This window comes from Chiloscyllium plagiosum, unplaced genomic scaffold (assembly GCF_037043375.1).
Source record: "Chiloscyllium plagiosum isolate Xiang-an unplaced genomic scaffold, Cpla_swu_hap1 HiC_scaffold_29, whole genome shotgun sequence".
NCBI lineage: Eukaryota > Metazoa > Chordata > Chondrichthyes > Orectolobiformes > Hemiscylliidae > Chiloscyllium > Chiloscyllium plagiosum.
In genome coordinates, this window is record NW_028270167.1 from 87811770 (window position 1) to 87831421 (window position 19652).

The following is a 19652-nucleotide window of genomic DNA, read 5'->3' on the forward strand; positions in this document are numbered from 1 at the left end:
TATTCCGAAAACTGTAAAGTTTTCCAATAGAATTACGTTATTCCACGTTCCTCTAATGTTTGCTGAATTTATCTACAGTATTTAAATAAATTATATTTTGCTGAAAGTCGAATAGTTTGACCAAGCGAATTCTATCTGAAACACAGCATCTCACATTTACCTTCAAAAGAAGAAAACGTTGGTGTCGAGGCTACCTTCTTCATCTATTTTGAGGGGGTCTACTTTGGTCCATAACAGATGGACAAATATTCACGTTTTCATCGGTAATTAATGACTGGACGACTTGTTGCAGACGTACGGGGTTGAACAGAGAAATGGGCCGATCTGCAGGTGTAATAATTATGTCGAGAATTACATCAGATACTCAATCCACCTCACAGATCCAGCCCGGACTGGCATATGTTTATATACGATATCTACTCACTAAGGAGTATTTCTGCTCACTATGGAGTATTCTGCAGTCCAGACTCAGTGCAACTCAGTAATCTGTCCAAACTGAAATGCTGCGCAGGGCTCACCAGGCCTCTGGCTATCTGCCCAACATGGGTGCAGGACAGATCACACACCAGTTCATTGATTTATAAACACGGACGAAAGTGTCTGACCAGCATGGGGAGATATTCAGACCACACTTGCGTCTTACTTTTTGAAGGCAGACAAGGTATCTGTTCAGTAAAGAGAGCTGTGCAGACGACACCAGCGCCTTGCTCTATTAATGCGGTCACAGCATTATTCAGTATGGAGAGATATGCAGTGGACAGGGTTTCATTTTGCAGCAGCAGCGAGGGCGGTGACAACGACGGCCAGGGTCTGCCAGGAAGGTAAGTGAACTGCTATAATTAGGTAACGGCTGAAACCGAGACTCTACACGTATAGCATCTCCCACCCGCCGTTCCCCTTCAACCAAAAACACTATTGTGTCTCGATATGGTAAATCTTTTCGATTTCTTTTTATTATCGTGCGATTCTTTAATTTTTTTCTTTTCTCATTTATCAATTATTTGATTATTTGAAGACGAGCATAGCACCGAAATATGAGCAATGAATAAACTCATGCATTTATATTAATTATGTAAGTAATAAAGTAGAGATGGCTGGGCAGGTGGTGTAATTTCGATGTATGATTTGGGAGCTGACTGATCGAATTACCGTGAACATATGTGCAGTGAGTGTCGGTTGCTGGACGAACGTCAGCTGAGAGTTGATGATCAGAAAATCTTCCAGCACTGCAGCGCATCCGGGAGGGGAAGATTTGCATTGGCGCTTTTTTTCAGGATGTAGTCACACCTGACAGATGAAGGAATTCAAATTCAGTTAGTGATCAGGGACAACAGCTTGTGATTGTGAATGAGGTAGATGGGGTACCCTGAGTTCAGGAATGGAGCAGCCTCAGCTTTTGAACTTATCCAAAGGTATGAGATGCTTGCTCCCTTTGTGGATAAGGGAAAGGGTTACGAGAGGATGAGCCAGCTGACTATGGCACCATGTTGCAAAAGTGAAAGTGTTTTGATGGAAAAGTATAGCAGGTCAGGCAGCATCCCAGGAGCAGGAAATTCCTGCTCCACAGATTCTATGTGTTGTGCTTTTCCAGCAACACAATCTCAACTTTGATGACCAGCATATGCAAACATCACTGCCTCCACCATTGTGCAGAAGGCCATTCAAGAGGAGGGGAAACATGGCAAGAAGCAGTTATATGGGATTTATAATTAGGGGGAGAGATAGTATCCTTTGCAAGTTGGATCAGTAGACCCGAAAGGTGTGTTGCCTACCCGGCGTCAGGGTTCTGGACGTCTCTGACAGTGTTCAAGCGATATTGGAGCGGGAGGCGGATGATCCAGCTGCAGTGGTCCACGTTGGAATAAACAACATAACAAGGCTAGGAAGGAGGAACTGTTTGGGGATTATCAATCAGTAGGAACGAAATTAAGGAAGAGGTCCACACAGGTTATAAACTCCGGATTACTGTCCGAGACACATGCAAACTGGTTCAGGAATAAGAAGATTAGAAAAGTAAACATGTGGCTAAGCGAGTGGTGTAGGAAAGAGGGGTTCCATTTCATGGGGCAATGGCATCAGTTTTGGAATTGGGGTATCTGCTTCGATGGGACGGTCTCCACTTGAACCGATGTGGAACCAGTTTTCTCATGAAAATTAAGTAATTCAAAATCAGTTAGTCATGAGGGAATGCAGGGTGTGATTGCATGAAAGGCAGGATAGCGTATCTTAATTTCAGGAATGGAGAAGCCTCAGCTTTTGACCTTATCCCACAGGTACGAGATGCTTGTTCACTGAATGGATGTCAGAAAGGGCAGTGGGAAGAATGAGCCAGCTGATCACGGCAACAGGATGCAGAAGGTCATTCAAGAGAGGGCAGCAAAAAGCCAAGTCTTAGCTATAAGGGATTCTGAAATTGGGGGGCAGATAGTACGTAGAAACTAGAAATTCTAAGAAGGAAAATGTCACTGAAAGGTGTAGCCTGCAAGCCACAAAATCAGAACATCACACCGGGGCGGGTAACAAACAAAAGAAAGAACTAATGCTGATAAACATGGCAATTATCATGGGAGATCTTAATCTACATGTCGACGGTCGAATCAGCTCGGTCAGGGTCGCTTTGAAGAAGAGAGGGTTGCGTGTAACCGTGATAGTTTTCTTGAACAGTATGTAATGGAAATGACAAGGAAGCAAGCTATCCTAGATCTGGTCCAGAGTAATGAGACAGGAATAAGTTCTGCAAGGCGAGGAAGGAGGTACTGTTCAAAACGGGGTGAATTGCTATCGATGTCGACGGAAATAAGGAAGACTATCAAATTGCAACAGAAGACATCGAAAGTGGTCAAGAATGTCAGGGAAATAGACGATTGGGAAAGCTTTAGCGATCAACAGCAAGCTAAAAAATCGCTATAAGGTACATGAGGAAAGAAAAATCAGCACGGAATATGAAGACAAATAGCCAACGATTCTACAAATATATTAAATGAAAAGACAGCGGCTAAAGTAAACGTTGGTCATTCAGAAGATGAGAAGGACTATTTAGTTATGGGATGTCATGAAGCGGTCGAGGCGTTGGACAAATATTCCGAACTGGTCTTCACAGTGATTGTCATTAATAACACGCCAGTAGTTGAGGACCTGGAATCAATTATTTTAATGAAAGAGGTAGTGTTGGGCAAGGTAATAGATCTAAGATTAGACACGTCTCCTAGCCCTGATGAAATGCATCCTAGGGTGCTAAAGGAGATGGCGGGAGATGTTCCAAGTGCACTGGCGGTAATTTTCCAAAATTCTCTGGACTCTGGGTTTCTTCCAGCAGATTAGAAAAAAAAAAAACAATGTGACATCACTGTTTAAAAAGGGAATTAGGCAAAAGATGGAGATTGGTTATTTTAACCTCTGCTGCGAGTGATAAAGATGCATGGTGTCACTGGGAAAGTATTAGCATGGACGGAGGATTGCTTGACGATTATGAGGCAAAGAGTGGGAATAAATGAGTGCTATTCTGATTGGCAATCAGTAACTAACGGTTTACCTCAGGAATCAGTGTGGGAACCGCAATTATTCACAATGTATATAGATGACATGGAGTTGTGGATCACATGTCGTGTGACAAAGTTTGCAGATGATGCGAAGATGAGTGGCAGAGTAAGTGCAGAGGACTGTGAAAATCTGAAGAGGAACATAGATACTTTAAATGCGTGGGCAAATGTTTTGCACATGGAATACAATGGTGATAAAAACGAAGTCCTCCATTTTGATAGGAGTAACCGTAAAAAGGATTATCACTTGAATGGTAAAAAAAATTACAGGATGCTGCTGTGCAGAGGGACCTAAATGTTCTTGTGCAAAAATCACCGAAATTTATTCTGCAAGCACAATAGGTAAAGGGAAATGGAATTTCGTCCTTCATTGCGAAAAGGATTGAGTTTAATAGCAGGGAGGTTTTGTTTCAGCTGTATAGTGTGCTGGTAAGACCACACGTGGAGTACTGCGTGCAGTTTTCTTCTCCTCTCTTGTGAAAGGATATACTGGCACTAAAGGGGGTGCAGAGGAGATCCATTTGATTGATTCCGGAGTTGAGAGATTCTCCTTATGAGGAGAGACAGAGTAGACTGGGATTATATTCAGTTAATGCAGAAGAATGAGCGAGGATCCTACAGAAACTTACCAAATTAAAAAGGGAGCAGTTGAAATAGAAGAAAGGAATGTTTCCACTGACAGGTGAAAGGACGACAAGAAAGCATAGCCTCATGCTTCGAGGGAGCAGCTTGAGGACTGACTTGTGAAGGAATGCTTTCTCCCAGAGGGGTGCAAATCCCTGGAGTTCCTTGCCCAGATTAGTAATTGATCCCAGTTCAGTAAACGTTTTTAAACCTCACATAGATATGTTTTTGAACAAAAAATGAGTTCAATGTTACAGTGAAAGTGGGAGTAATTGGAGCTGAGTCCACGAAAACATAAGCCATAACAGCGAATAGCCTACTCCTGCTCCTAGTTGTTATGTACTTCTGATCACCTACGAAGTGATCTATAAAGCAGGAGCATTTATCCTCCCAGGATGTGAAGCAGTGTACACCACCCCAGTGCATTGCTCAGTAATGCTGTGTTAGATCCACTGTCCAGCGCGAGGAAAGTTGCAGTCCATGCTGGAAATGATAGGATGTGCAGCTCGCATCGATTTACATGTCCATTGTGCCATAACAAGGTCTGCTTTGGGTATGGAAGTCACTGCCAGAGAGAGGTGGCGGAGGCATCGGTTTAAATACAAACTAAAGTGAAGGGTTGGAATATAGACAGAGAGGGGGGAATTGTGAGACAATGTCGATGAACAATGTGTTCACAGGTTTCGGAGTGCAGAAATGAAGACATTCAGATCGCATCCTGCAACACGAGCCAATGTTTTCAGGAAGGTGGATGAATGTGATACTGTGTGCGTTCAGATGATGGAGAGTTTTGAATGAGCATTTGTCACTCAGTTTTATAACTGTGGGTGTGGTCAGCAGAATCTTCGACTTGTTGGGCTGAATCTAACAATAATTTGCCTGAGCTTCATTTTCATTGAACGTGACAGATCGATTGTCTGTAAGAGGCCGAGCTTATTTCCTGGTGCGACCTGTTGTAAATCACCTCATTAACTACTGAACCCACCCCTTGGTGCCCCTCTCATACAACTTCAGCCTGGTTCTTAAGTGCATCGTGGCAGGCGACACTCAACTGTGCCTGGATGCCCGAGGACATTCTGTGATCCATGGCACTGGTTCCATCTGTAAAAGGTCGAAGGTCACACCGTTTAACATCCTCAGTTCAGAGCTGGTCTGCACAGTTTACCCCAAGCAGGCCAGACAAGCGGTAATTACACCAAGATTTGTCAACAGTGGAGCGGAGGTCCTTCTGGATGGGCTAACACAGAGTGGGACTATTCTCTTCCGAGAGGCGCCATACCATCAGACCCACCGAGCATCGTGTGAGCTCACCATCCAGCGCAGTGCAGTATCTGCAGTCTGAAGCAATGTCCTGCAATACAGAACAAGCGTCGATAATCTTCCCCGCTCTGTGAGGATAAGTGTCATCGCATTCTCTCTGCTCCCTCATACTCATGGTATATCTGATATAACACCTACGCCCGGACGAGGTCATGCTACACCAATCTCACTACTGCATGCAGCACGTTGCCCCTCTCTCTCTCTTCTCTCTCTTCCTTCCACGATATCCACATCACTAATAACACTTCCTACCTCCGTTTTTTCTATTCCAGGAGAAACAATGTGGCATAGAAGAGAAAGGGGCGATTCGGTTAGCGCAGTGCCGTTATCCGTTGCCTCTGACCTCCCCAGTGTCCTGCCATGTGGGCAGCACACGGGTTTGAGCCAGGCAGGACTGGGATGCCTAGTGTGGTGATTCTGAAACATCCACAACCCACCAACCGAGTAAGGAGCAATTGGTGACGACCGACTTGACACTGACATTTTTACAAACACATCGACTCCCACAGCTACCTTGATTACACCACTTCCCACCCTTCCTCTTGCAAAAATGCCATCCCATATTCCTAATTCCTCCGCCTCCGCCGTATCTGCTCCCACGAGGACCAGTTCCACCACAGAACACACCAGATGGCCTCCTTCTTTAGAGACGGCAATTTCCCTTCCCACATGGTTAAAGATGCCCTGCAACTCATCTCGTCCACATCCCGCACCTCCGCCCTCAGACCCCACCCCTCCAACCGTAACAAGGACAGAACGCCCCTAGTGCTCACCTTCCACCGAACCAACCTTCGCATAAACCAAATCATCCGCCGATATTTCTGCCACCTCCAAAAAGACCCCATCACCAGGGATATATTTCCCTCCCCACCCCTTTCCGCCTCCTGCAAAGACCGGTCCCTCCGTGACTACCTGGTCAGGTCCACGGCCCCCTACAACCCACCCTCCCATCCTGGCACTTTCCCCTGCCACCGCAGGAACTGCAAAACCTGCGCACACACCTCCTCCCTCACCTCTATCCAAGGCCCTAAAGGAGCCTTCCACATCCATCAAAGCTTTACCTGCACATCCACTAATATCATTTATTGTATCCGTTGCTCCCGATGCGGTCTCTTCTACATTGGGGAGACTGGACCCCTCCCAGCAGAGCGCTTTAGGAAACATCTCCAGGACATCCGCACCATTCAACCACACAACCCTGTGGCCCAACATTTCAACTACCCTTCCCACTCTGCCGAGGACATGGAGGTCCTGGGTCTCCTAAACTACCGCTCCCTCACCACCAGACGCCTGGAGGAAGAATGCGTCATCTTCTGCCTCGGAACACTTGAACCCCAGAGCATCAATGTGGACTTCAACAGTTTCCTCATTTCCCCTTCGCCCACATCACCCGAGTTCCAAACTTCCAGCTCAGCACTGTCCTACCTGCCTATCTTCTTTTCCACCTCTCCACTCCACCCTGCCCCGCCCGCGACCTATCACCTTCATCCTCTCCCCCACGCACCTATTGTACTCTATGCTACTTTCTCCCCACCCTCCTCTAGCTTATCTCTCCACGCTTCAGACTCTCTGCCTTTATTCCTGATGAAGGGCTTTTGCCCGAAACGTCAATTTTACTGGTCTTCGGATGCTGCCTGAACTGCTGTGCCCTTCCAACACCACTAATCCAGAGTAAGGAGCAATGTTCACTTGTTGGCAATTCTCAATTTTAAATCCCAAAGTTCTGTTTTCCCTGGACCAACTTACAATGCGTGGCCCTGGTGCCATCTCCATATTATGTCGAGCTGATACTAATGGAATCCCCACGGTCTCGGTGGACAGCAGGTTGAGTTCACAACAAATCGTCTCCATCACCTCGCACGGCGCTGCCTCCTACACCTCCTCCTGCAAAAGTTCAGGTACTGAAACTAATCTGTGATACTTACTGCCCTCCCCATTTTCCCAACATTTTCAATAATCTGAGATCATATACAACCAGGACCCAGTCCAGAAAAGTATAGTTTTTTTTCTGTATTGTCTTTTAATGTCCTTCCAACCAAAGTGTACCACCTCATATTGCTCTGCACTGATAGTCAGCTGTCACATATCTTCATGTGTGAAAATAAACAAGCATCGCGCTATACATAAGACAACTGCCATCCTGACAAATGCAATCATATAAGCAAGACTAATGCTGACAAGCACTGTCACAGCGAATGAAAAATAGAGAAAACAAGCAAGGACCAAAAGACAGACTGGCAGATTCGCTGCGACTGTATAATTGTCAGTCACTTAATGCGTATGTCTGTGTTTCTGTACTACTGTTTTTGCATCTGTTTTTGTTTGAATTTAAATGTCTGCACCTGCGTACCCATATTTGTCTCTGTGCATATCTTTATGTGGGCGCCGGTCTGGCACTTTTTGTGGTGTTTATAGATGCATTATTTCCCTCTGCCCACCGTATATCAGTAAAAGTGTCAGTGGGTGATAACCTTCGTGGATTCGCTCTGGGATGGAAAGTTGGCCAGCAGCAGGTCACAGCAACATTCAAACTGACAGCACCTGCGCACACAGACATACACGCGGACACTCACACAGGCATACAGTTACACAGACGCACAGAATCACAGACAAACTCACACAAATTCTCACATACACAGACACAAACACATTCACAGATACACAAGCGCTCACTCACACACACGCAGGTACAGCACACACAGATGCACACACAGAGAGACACGCAGACACACAGACATTATCCCTCTCACACACACACAGACACTCACACACACTCAGAGCGGCACTCACACACAGCCACACCCACGCACACAGACACACACAATCTGGCCAAGCGACGATTGCGAATAGTATTGGGCCAGTTAGAATGGAAATGCTCAGCTGCGAGTGAACAATTTTGTCAGGAGATGTGATTAAGTTATTGCCCATTCTGTAATTTGCACTTTTTAAATAATGCATGAAAAGTACGTGAGAAAGGATTGAAAAGGCCTGAAAAAGTCCGAATCGTGGTGGTAATATCCCAGGAATTACATCACTCACCATTGTAGGAAATTGCTGTGTGCTTCCAAAGACATTACTTAAAAACCAAAAGACTGTGCAAGGTTATGATTCACATCATCTGGTGTCTTCTCAGAGAGAGAGAAAAATAAACTGCCACACATGAAGTGTTGTAGGAAGGCCAGCAGAGCGTAAGATTGTACAGATCTAATCACAACAGGGACAGACAGAGTGAGAGTAGGAGTGTAACATTGATTCCCATTTCAGTGGATTTACTCTGAAAACAACATTGCACAGACATGCAGACGGAGGTAAGCGTAAACATAGATATGGGAACTTATACACATAACACATCCACACAAAAATACACACACAGATATGGGAACATACGCACAAACATATGAACACCTCCCCATCCCCCCAACCACCCCACACAAACACGCAGATGCACACGCACACAAAAACACACACGCAGGCCTACACAGCATCTTTTCGGCAGAGATACATAACTTTTTAATATTAGGCAGGGGAGTCAGTACAGCTCAGTTAGCTGGATTGTTGGTTCACTGAGAAAAGTGACACCAACAAGGTTTCAATTCACATCGCCAGTTTGAGATTCCCATGATGGACCGTCCATCTCAACATTTTTCCTCGCTTGATGTCTGGTGGGCCACAGGTTAAGTCACCACCAATGGCTTCTCTTTAATAAGAGAGTAGCCCTTTTGATCTGGTAAGGCTCAGGGGACACAGCCATTAATAGCCGGCCAATGGTCAGTCGGAGTTAGTAGGAGAATGGGTTTGAGAAAGATTTCAGCCATGATAGAACAGCATGTCAGACAAGATGGGGTGAATAGCCTATTTCAGCTCAGTTACTCAATCTCATTCGATCTAATTTTATACGGAATTATTTTCCAGCGAGTTCAGTGAAGTCTGAATTTGTTAAGTATTTTATTGGAGAGAGTTAATGAGAATGCAGACAGTTGTGAGGGGCTGAACTTTCTATATCTGATCTTAATTGTTGAGTCTCATTAATATAATCTAATCGCTGTAGATTAGATTAGATTACTTAATGTGGAAACAGACCCTTCGTCCCAACACGTCCACACCATCCCACCGAAGCGCAACCCACCCAGACCCATTCCCCTACATTTACCACTTCACCTATCACGACGGGCAATTTAGCATGGCCAATTCACCTAACCTGCACATTTGTGGACTGTGGGAGGAAACCGGAGCACCCGGAGGAAACCCACGCAGACACGGGGAGAATGTGCAAACTCCACACAGTCAGTCTCCTGAGGCTGGAATTGAATCCGAGTCTCTGGCGCTCTGAAGCAGCCGTGCTAACCACTGAGCCATCATGCCGCCCACAATTAGTTTGAGGAGAACACATTTTTAGAAAAAGGCATTCCCATTTCAGATTGAGATGGAGATTTTCGTTTCTCTTTCGGATTGTGCGATCTGTGGTGTTCTCTTTCCCAATGTCCAGTGAGGACTGGGTTTCTGAGATCATTCAAGGCTGTGTTCCAGAGGGCTTTGATGAACAAGAGAATCAATGATTATTGGGAACATGTAGGAAAGGGATGTCAGCAGTGAGCATTCCAAATGATGCATCAAGATCAATGGGCTGAACGGCCAACTCCTGCTCTTAACCTATATTCTCTTCTCGCACCCCTTCAGTATTGTCACAGAGGTAAAGGAAGATCCCATTTCGCCATTCAGCATCTTTATATTTAGACAGGAGGAGTCCATTCTGCCCCGCTAAGCATTTATGCAGGAGTAGAATGAAATCATTCAGCAATTTAATTACATTATACAGCTTAGGATGAGGCCAACAAAGATTTCTAGCCTGCTGCTCAGCAAAGTGGGAGCCCTGGTTAACTGTCAGGGTGTAAGCATTCGGGATACATGTTGATTTTCAGTTTGAACATGCAGATTCAGTAAGTGATTAGAAAAGTGTATGAAATGATGCTGCGTCATGCAAATGCTATCGGATATATTCGTCGAGATGTTTTATTTCATCTGCACATGGCAATGCTGAGTGCGTCTGATGTATTGTGTGCCGTCATAAACCCCTAAACTGATAGAAAAATATGTAATTGTTTTAGCAGATGTTCGAAGACGTTTCAAGTTACTCGTTCCTCAATCGAAAGCCTGATGGAGTCAAAGAGTCACACAGCGAGGAAATAGATACTTCTGACCAACTCATTTCCACGAATCAGAAATTGCAATCTGCTGTAATTCGTTTGCCAGCATTAAGCCCATGTCCCTTTGAAACCTTCTTGTTCATATGCCCCTCCAGATGCATATTAAATGTTGTAATTATGCCCTGATCCACGACTTCCTCTGGCAGTTCATTTCATACAAGCAACACCCTGTCTGAAAATCTTTCCCCTCTCATCTTGAATCTATGCTCACGACTTTAGACTCCTCCAGCCTAGGAAAATAAAGTTCGCTGTTTACCATATCCATGACCCTCATTGCCTCCCCAAGGACAGGGCACTTCAGACCTGAGAATAAAGGATGTTCATATTGAACGATATAAGATCCAAAGGAGAGTGTATTGGGTCATAGCTGATGGATGAGAGCATAAAACCACGGATTCAATTTTAAGAAAACAATATATTTATTTTAACTCAGTCACTATGAAGACATGAACTTATTCTAAAATGTTTATGCAGAAACATATGAACATATATTCAAATTTTAAATTATGGATCACTCCGAAATAGAGCAGTGGCCAGCAATGGAGTCACACAATCGGGAATATTCAACGAGACCTCACATCGCCCAGTTTGGTGGTCAGACAACATTATTGTCCGTTTCAGCTCAGAGAGGGAGAAAATACAACTGTCTGAGAAGCGAAGATCACAGCTCCCTCTCTTTCCTTGCTCTTCTCTGCCGCAACATTTTCGAGCTGAAAATACATCAGACATCTTTTCCAGTCGTGGATGGTTTCTGTTGAGGTTTCATTGGAAGCTCTCCACTTCCTGCAGCAAAGGGAATTCAGCCATAATCCAACTGTGTTCCGGGAAGAAGCCTCAGTGCCAGCAACTTGTGTGAACAGAATGACTTGAGAAGCAGAAAAAGATGAGACAATCTCAACTTTCGCTTTGTCACGAAATTAATTATTATTTGGAAAGAAGCTCTTCTGAACTACTATGCTGCCGAGACTTTTTCTGTTTGCCTTCAGACATGTGTTTGTCTCTTTGTATGCATGTTCCCGTGTCTCAAATTTATGGAATGTTAAATGTTGATGTACGTATTGTCAATGTCCAAACGTTTTGTTATTTATCTTTCATCGTAGCTTGAGTAATTTTGCCTTGGTATTAATTTAATTATTTTCACAAATTTAAGCAATCTTCCAAACTTATTCCTAACACTGAACCTGACACAGTCTGAGACCGATATCATTTGCCACATTACATACTTGATTGCATTTAAAATTTGCCATGACCGATAGAGGAGTGGAATTAGAAACGGAAACTAGGTACGTCCAACCTCGGTAGGAATAGGAATAAGGAGACGTTCTCAAAAGGCCGGTTGCGTGGGCATTCTCTTTTCCACAAGTCTATGCTACCTGGGTGTTTGCATTTATTCGAAGATCTGTGTTCGTTAAATATTTAACGTAAACGTGACCCAAAGATAATGAGCTACAGACAGGAAAGTGAGACCACAATCTGCACAACCACAATCTTCGTGCCTGGTGGAGCAGGGAGCCACTCTTGCTTCTCAGTTCTAAGTCAGCCCATTCCATTTAGCCCTTCAAATCTGCTAGATAGGAGCAGTTGGAGATAATTTGCTCGTGTACCTGACGCACAAAAACAGAGGAGACCTTTCAGCCCCTGAAGACTGTCAAACATGGTTTGGCGTGAATTGGAAAACGTTCTTGGGAAAACGATGCTGCTGTGAAACAGTCCCCTCCACTCTCTTTATTGAAATTCTCCTGTTTCCATTTATTAGCGATATTGTACACCCAGATTCACAACGAATACTACACCCATATCGCACACAGATGTTGCTGACAAAATCCTCTTGTATCTCGGTTTGCAAAATTCCTTCACAGGACTTCCAGGAAAATAACAGCGATGAAGCTTGCAATAAAAGATGGAGACAACATAACAAACAGTAACAGGTCATTTAGCCTCTCAAACGTGCCTTTCCCTTCAAAGGATCATAGCTAATCTGTTCTAAGCCCCAACCCCTGGAATGCCTGACATGTCTTCCAATCATCTCAGTTATATGTCTTCTCTTGTTCTCTGTAATAAAGAGGTTCCGACATTAACTACTCTCTGTGAGAAGGAAACACTCCTCACATATACACAGCGACCTATTGACATCAACAAACGATATGCACACAAAGTGAGAGTGATCGGCCATGATATGAAGGCAGAATTTAACTGAGTATGATATCAAGGAACCCGAAGAAAATTGACCTTATTGGGAATCAGGAATAATGTCCCCACTTGTTGGAGTGTTTCAGAGCACAAAGGAGTTTATTGTCTTTCGTGGACATCTAACATTTCAGTCCGGAGACATTCCTGCAGAAAATCCGCAGGGTACCTTCCTTGGCACAAACGTCTTCAGGTACTAAATCAATATGTTTCCCCCATCATAAGATCAGAAGTGGGGGATGTTCAGTGAAGACCACACAATGTTCGCAACAATTTTCCCCCGTCAGGTCCTGAAGCAGTGTCTGTCCTTGTGTAGCAAAACCTGGACAAAATTCAGGCTTGTGCTGATAGATTATTGGTGACATTCACGGGAAAAGGAGGAAGTCATGCAGCATTTCAGCTTGATTCGTAGGAATATGAAGAAACCATTCAGCCCACTGAAGCTATTGGATAAGAAGAGGGATACAACATTCACACCTCCCTGCCTATTGGAGAGGAAGAAAAAAAGCCTATTCAACACATTGAGCTGTAAAACAGAAATCAAGGGTCACCCAATCAGGTAAATGAGCTTCTTGCACTAGATCAGCAGGTGGCCATTCAGCCCCTCCACCCCTTAAATAGGAGGATGTTATCGACGCCCCAACATGACAAACCAGTGAAGCAGAGACTACAAAGACAGCTCCATGTTGTTCCTGCTGACTCCATTGCTTTTGGTACACACGGGTTACGTTAACGAGGTTTGCTGACGGTGAGGAGGGACAGTGGATGGTTCATGTCACGTCTCAAGGAGGCATCTTCCATGTCCAAGAATACAGGCTGCTGTTCTCTGTGGAGATAAGAAGCTGATGAGGCTGACTAACTATTTCAGGAATAAGACATTGGACCTGCTCACAGATTTGTGAACAACGTGTTGTTCAGCGCAGGGTTGCACACCAACTGCACCAATTGAGACAGTGAGGGTTCACTCATACCTGGAGCTCTCTCTTAACTAACATGGGGTTTCCACAGAGGTATATAAACTATCGGGAAATATGTATCAAATGGAAAAAAAGTATTTCTTATGCTATCAATGTCATTCACTGGACATAATGAGTGTCAGTCCATAAGCTTCAAGTTTCAATGCAAAGACCCCTTATTCTATCACACTGCTACAGATTAAAGCTTAAAATGTGTTGCTGGAAAAGCGCAGCAGGTCAGACAGCATCCAGGAAACAGGAGAATCGACGTTTCGGGCATAAGGCAATCTTCAGGAATTTTGTCCTGAGCTGGGGTAGGTCGAGTTGCAGGGAATGTAGGTAGTGGCGCATGGCTGCAAGCGTGGAGCGAAGGATCCGGAGGGAGGTCTGTTGCTGGAGGCTTCGGATTTGTTGTAGGTACTGGTTGTCCTGGTTGGGTCCAAGTTTTGTTGGTCGGAACGTAGTCCGGAGTCCGTGCGGGATAAGTCGGTTCCGTAGGCAGGTGCTGAGGAAGGACATATGGCTGTGGTAGCGAGTCTGTTTGAGAATGTGGCTGAAGAGCTTCTGTGCAGAGGAGATGACCTGGGGGGTGCAGTGAGAGAGGGACTCACTGAAATATTTGTAGAGGGAGGAAGAGAGTTTCTACAAGGAAGGCATCCTTGTAAGAGGATTCGCAGTAGGTTGAAATCTTTGAGGAGAAAGTGAAGTCTGCAGATGCTGGAGATCAGAGCTGAAAATGTGATGCTGGAAAAGCGCAGCAGGTCAGGCAGCATCCAGGGAACAGGAGAATCGACGTTTCGGGCATAAGCCCTTCTTCAGCACACACCGTCCTGATTAATAGATGCACTGCATGAATTCTGTTAGTGACTTACGACCAAGGGCATCCAGGTCCGTTTCCAGCAACACATTTTCAGCTCTGATCTCCAGCATCTGCAGACCTCACTTTCTCCTGCTACAGATTAAACACCTATTTCCTTCACACTCTATTCTATCACCCCCGGGATGAGACGGCTGAAACGTCTTTACACTGTTACTGTGAAATGGAAATGATTACTTAAAAAGGAGAGAAAGTCTGTCCAGAATCCACGGAGTATGCCTCAAGAACACTTTACTACTCTAGGAATGTGTCTTTACTCCTATTCTTGATTCATTTTGTAATGCAGGACAATATACCACTTACCGTCCTGATTAATAGATGCACTGCATGAATTCTGTTAGTGACTTACGACCAAGGGCATCCAGGTCCGTTTCGTCAAAAGCACTTCCCAGCCACTCACCTTCTAATGAATACAAAGTGAACAGCACTGCATTTGTTGCTCACATTCAAAGCACCTCATTGCATTACCAATAGTGTTGATCCAAGCACTGATAAATGTGATACCAGCGACTAGTGTTTTTCAGTGCAGAACATTACCCTACTCTCTGTATTCTCTCCATCGTCCAATTCTCAATGCATTTAGTGTATTCCCCCTTACCCATGACGGTTACCTTGTTCATTCGCCTATGTGCAACCATTTCAAAAAAATATTCTGAAACTTCACATATCCCCTTCCTCCTGGTTCTCATTTGTCGATGTCTTAACCAACATCTTCGGTAAAGTACAGCATGCTTAACAAATATAATTTCCCAGTCCTGAATCTAGGCTGACTTTGCCAAACCATTTAATTATTCTTCCAGGATCTAGTTATTAATTACAACAAAAACTAATATTTTCCTCAGAAGCGACATCAAGTTATCCACCAGTTGGTTTTCTGTTTTCCCCCACAATGCAGTCATAATAGCTACTTTCTACTCTGCAGGACGCTTTCCATCATCCAGAGTTTTAATAAACTTTCACCTCCCTCATTAAATAAAAGTATTGACAGTACAGAAGGAGGCTATTGACCCATCGTGCCTGTGCTGTCTCCGAGAAGAGTTATTCCGCAAGCTCAATTCCTTCACCCTACCTCTGCAGCTCTCTAAATTTATCACTCATCTCGTGGAGCAGCGTACCAACCTTCAATACAATGAGATTTTCCAGTAGTTAAATTTTAATATTTATAATTCCTTGAAGTTCATCGCATCCACCAGTCATCCTGTTCTCTAACATTTAAAAAAAACATTCTTTTCTCCTGATTCGCTGGAGAGACAGAACCAACATATTCACTTCACTGGACAGAAATGGCCTCTGTCAACCCGAGAATACGGGAGAACATGGCACGATGATATCATGTATATTCCACAGATTCCTGCCTGGGAAGTTCCAGAATCAACAGTTTATGGGCATGTTGAGTAGAGCCCTCTCCCTGGTATAAGACTACAGGTTATTCTGAGGTATGTTTCACAGCTCTGTGACCTCCTAATTGTTGAAATTCACTGGCTTGCCACACTGCACCTGGAAAATATATATCATTGGGCAACATTTATGAAATTTGGTAAAGGATAGTGCAGTATGCTGCTACTCCCTGTATAGTCTCTGCAGACCCAGATATATTGTAAATGCTGTCCCCATAATCTTGTCCAGTGTGGGGACACCAGACCCTCAGGTATGCCTGAATGACTGCAGCAGCCGAGATCACAAATCTGAGAAAAGCATTCAGATATCCCCTACTGATTTTCAAATGACCGGAATGAGTCAAATCCGTCTACAATGCAAACCCACTCAGTGTTGAAATTGCTTACCTCTCCTCAGCTTTTATTCCTGACTGGTAAACCTTTACATTGCATATAGAACGTTGAACATGACAGGCCCTTCGGCCCTCGATGTTGCACTCACCTTTGCAACCAAGATGAAGTCTAACTATCCTACTTTTTTCCATTTTCATCCATATGTCTGTCCAAAGAAAATTTGAATGCCATTAAACCTGGTGAGATTACTACAGTTTCAAGCAGCGCGTTCCACGCCCCGACGACTCTAAAAGTAAAGAGACAACCTCTCACATGTATCTTATATTTATGACCCCTCGATTTAAAGCTCTGTCTCCTCGTCCATCACCATCCGAATAAAAAAGGCTCTCACTGTCCATGTTGTGTAACCCTCTAAATATTTTACATGTCTCAATTAAGTCACTTCTCAACCTTCTTCTCCCGATCGAAAAAATCATCAAGTTCCTCAGCCATTCCCCTAAGACACAAGGCACGACGGCTCAGTGGTTACCACTGCTGCCTCACATCACCAGGCTCGCACGTTCGATTTCAGCCTCGGGCGACTGTCTGTGCGGAGTTTGCACATTTTCCCTGTGTCTGCGCGGGTTTTCTCCGGTTTCTTCCCACAGTCAGTAATGTGCAGGTTAGGTGAATTGGCCATGCTAAATTTCCTGTAGTTTAGTTAGGGGAATGGGTCTATGTGGGTTGCTCTTCGGAAGATCGGTGTGGACTTGTTGGACTAAATGGCCTGTTTCCACTCTGCAGGAAATATGATCTAATCTCACCATGCAACATCCTAATCGATCTCATCTGCACAGTTTCCAATGTTTCCACATTCATCCTATAATGCAATGACCAGAACTGTATACAATGGTCCAAGTGTCGCTGCACCAGAGTTTTGATTAGATATATCATGACGCTGTGGCGCCGAAACTTAGTTCTTATAACAATCAATTTGAGCACACCGTATGATTTCTTAACAGTCTTATGAATTCACATGGCAACTTTCAGGGATCTATGTACATGAACACCAAGATCTCTCTGTTCTTCTCATATCTGCACAGTCCCAGTGACCGGAAATATTATCAATTCTGCTCTCCATGGAGGTAGCTGACAATGTAACTGCATAACTATCTGCTCCCCAGTCACGATAAGAGCAACACTGTTACTGTCGGTGGAGACTTGAATACAACGAATCATTTGGAATTAACAACCTAATGAAAGATTGCCAATTTCAAACGCAACTAAAGGAAAAGAAAAAAATACACTTGGCCCACTTGTTTCGTTCGTGGATCGAATATTTTTGTGTTCACCAGCTCTGGCCTACATATAACACAAAGCACGTGATTGACACTCAACCGCGGTTTGAAGTGGTCCCGACAAGCACTCAGTTCTATCAGAAGGGCTGAAATAAAGGAAACCAAACAGTTATAAGCACTGACATCATGCAGCATGTGGGCTGCAGTGGCTCAAGGAGGCAGCTTAGCAACACATTTTCAAGGGCAACTGGGAAATATATGCTGGTCCAGCCAGGATCACTCGTATCCATTAATGAATAAAAGAAGATGACTACACTCAGGGAAGAGAGGTAGAGGCGACATAACAAACACGGACTTGGATGTATAACTATATGGGCATGACACTCAGAATATGAGAAAAGGTGACAAATATATCAGATCAATCAGACATTTCATTTCCATGCTAGTGCATTATCAACAATTACTTTGTTGGATTTTTTTTCTATCTCTCTATTTCTCCATATATTCAACTCAGTCCACCAACGCAAGTTATACTATTCCTCAGTTGCTTTCAAGTCTAATGCATGGTCAGTGTACTCAAAATGCTCACTCTGTTTTTCTCTCGACAGAGGCTGCCAAACGTGCTCCGTATCCCCAGGACTTCGTTTCTTTTTGTTTCAGATCTCATTATCTTTCATTGTTTGATTTAACATTTATTTTTGGTCTTTCATGCGATGTCGGCATTACTGACAAGGACAGTATTTGATGACCATCCTTAACTGCCCTGACTGTGACCATTCCAAAAGGCATTAGAGAGCCAAGCACATTGTGGTGCGTCTGACATCGTTCTTGATCCAAAAGCAGTGAACATGTTAGATTTATTTCGCAAAGGGCATCCGTGAAGCAGGCACGTATCTTTGACAAAATTTTACTGGTTTGATATTGACAGCTCGTGAAACTTATTTTTATTTCGATTCTTATCATTTTAATTTAACTTCTGCTATCAGATGTCATAGGATTTGAAACAGTGTATTTAGTATAATAACCTGTGCCTCTGAATTGTCCGTTCAGCCGCGAATACTTTTACTATTCTGATAGGGTGTCCCTCCGTGAAATAACTTTAGAGACAACAACATTTTGTGTTTGAAATATTGGTAACAGGAACATTGACCAGAAGAAAACTGGAATTATAAAGTCTGATCTTTACCAAGTAGTAAATAATGGTTTGTTCAGCAACAGCACTAACATAGTTGTTGAGACTGGGTGTATTATCAAGGTAATGGGCAGGTTTGGTGACGCAGACATTACCAATATATAAATCAGTTCAACCTAAAAAGAGTCCTCATACTCTTGTTCTCAGACGTTTTTGACGGGGTCTGAATATAACGAAACTAAATAAAATAGTTTCTGTCTTTACCATATATTTACAATATTTTTATTATATAGATAATAAAAAAGTAATGAAGATCAACATGATTTACGGAATTGATTAATGGGCAGAGATAGCGAGACTTACCAGGAACACCAACAATAGCGAGGATGGGATAATAACCTGCCTGAATAATCATCAGTCCACCATATATCCGCATTGCTAATGTTGACCAAGACCAGGAAAACCAGAAGAGACCATCGGATAAATCCCTGTACAGAGTTGGAATAATGCAGTCCATTGTTCTCAGGTTCTGTTCCATTGTTGAAACATTGCAGTCTAATGTTCTGAACCAATGTTGGAACATTCCAGGCTGTTGTTCTCAGAATTTCATTGGTGGACAATTCCTGTTTAGTATTCTCAGATTCTGATCTCTCTTCTCTTTGTATCTGTAGCTTCTGTTAGAAATGGATGTGATGCATCTGCTGCTACAAAGCAATAACTCATGGAAAGAAGCCCCTTACTAATAGGGGAGAAAACACTCCAGTGACACAGTAAGCTCCATCGAGACTGACAGCAAACACAGTCAC

At 43.8% G+C, this 19652-nt stretch overlaps 1 protein-coding gene across 1 annotated transcript in view; it reads right to left on the bottom strand.

The window, feature by feature from the left end:
* The window catches only part of LOC148142424 (putative G protein-coupled receptor 139), a 43458-nt gene extending 24029 nt beyond the window's left edge, over window positions 1–19429 (bottom strand). The window contains exon 1 of the mRNA XM_087976575.1: window positions 19210–19429. Within this exon, the coding sequence (XP_087832701.1) occupies window positions 19210–19429 (220 nt within the window). The remainder of the gene's footprint in view (window positions 1–19209) is intronic.
* Between the last annotated feature and the right edge of the window lie 223 nt (window positions 19430–19652).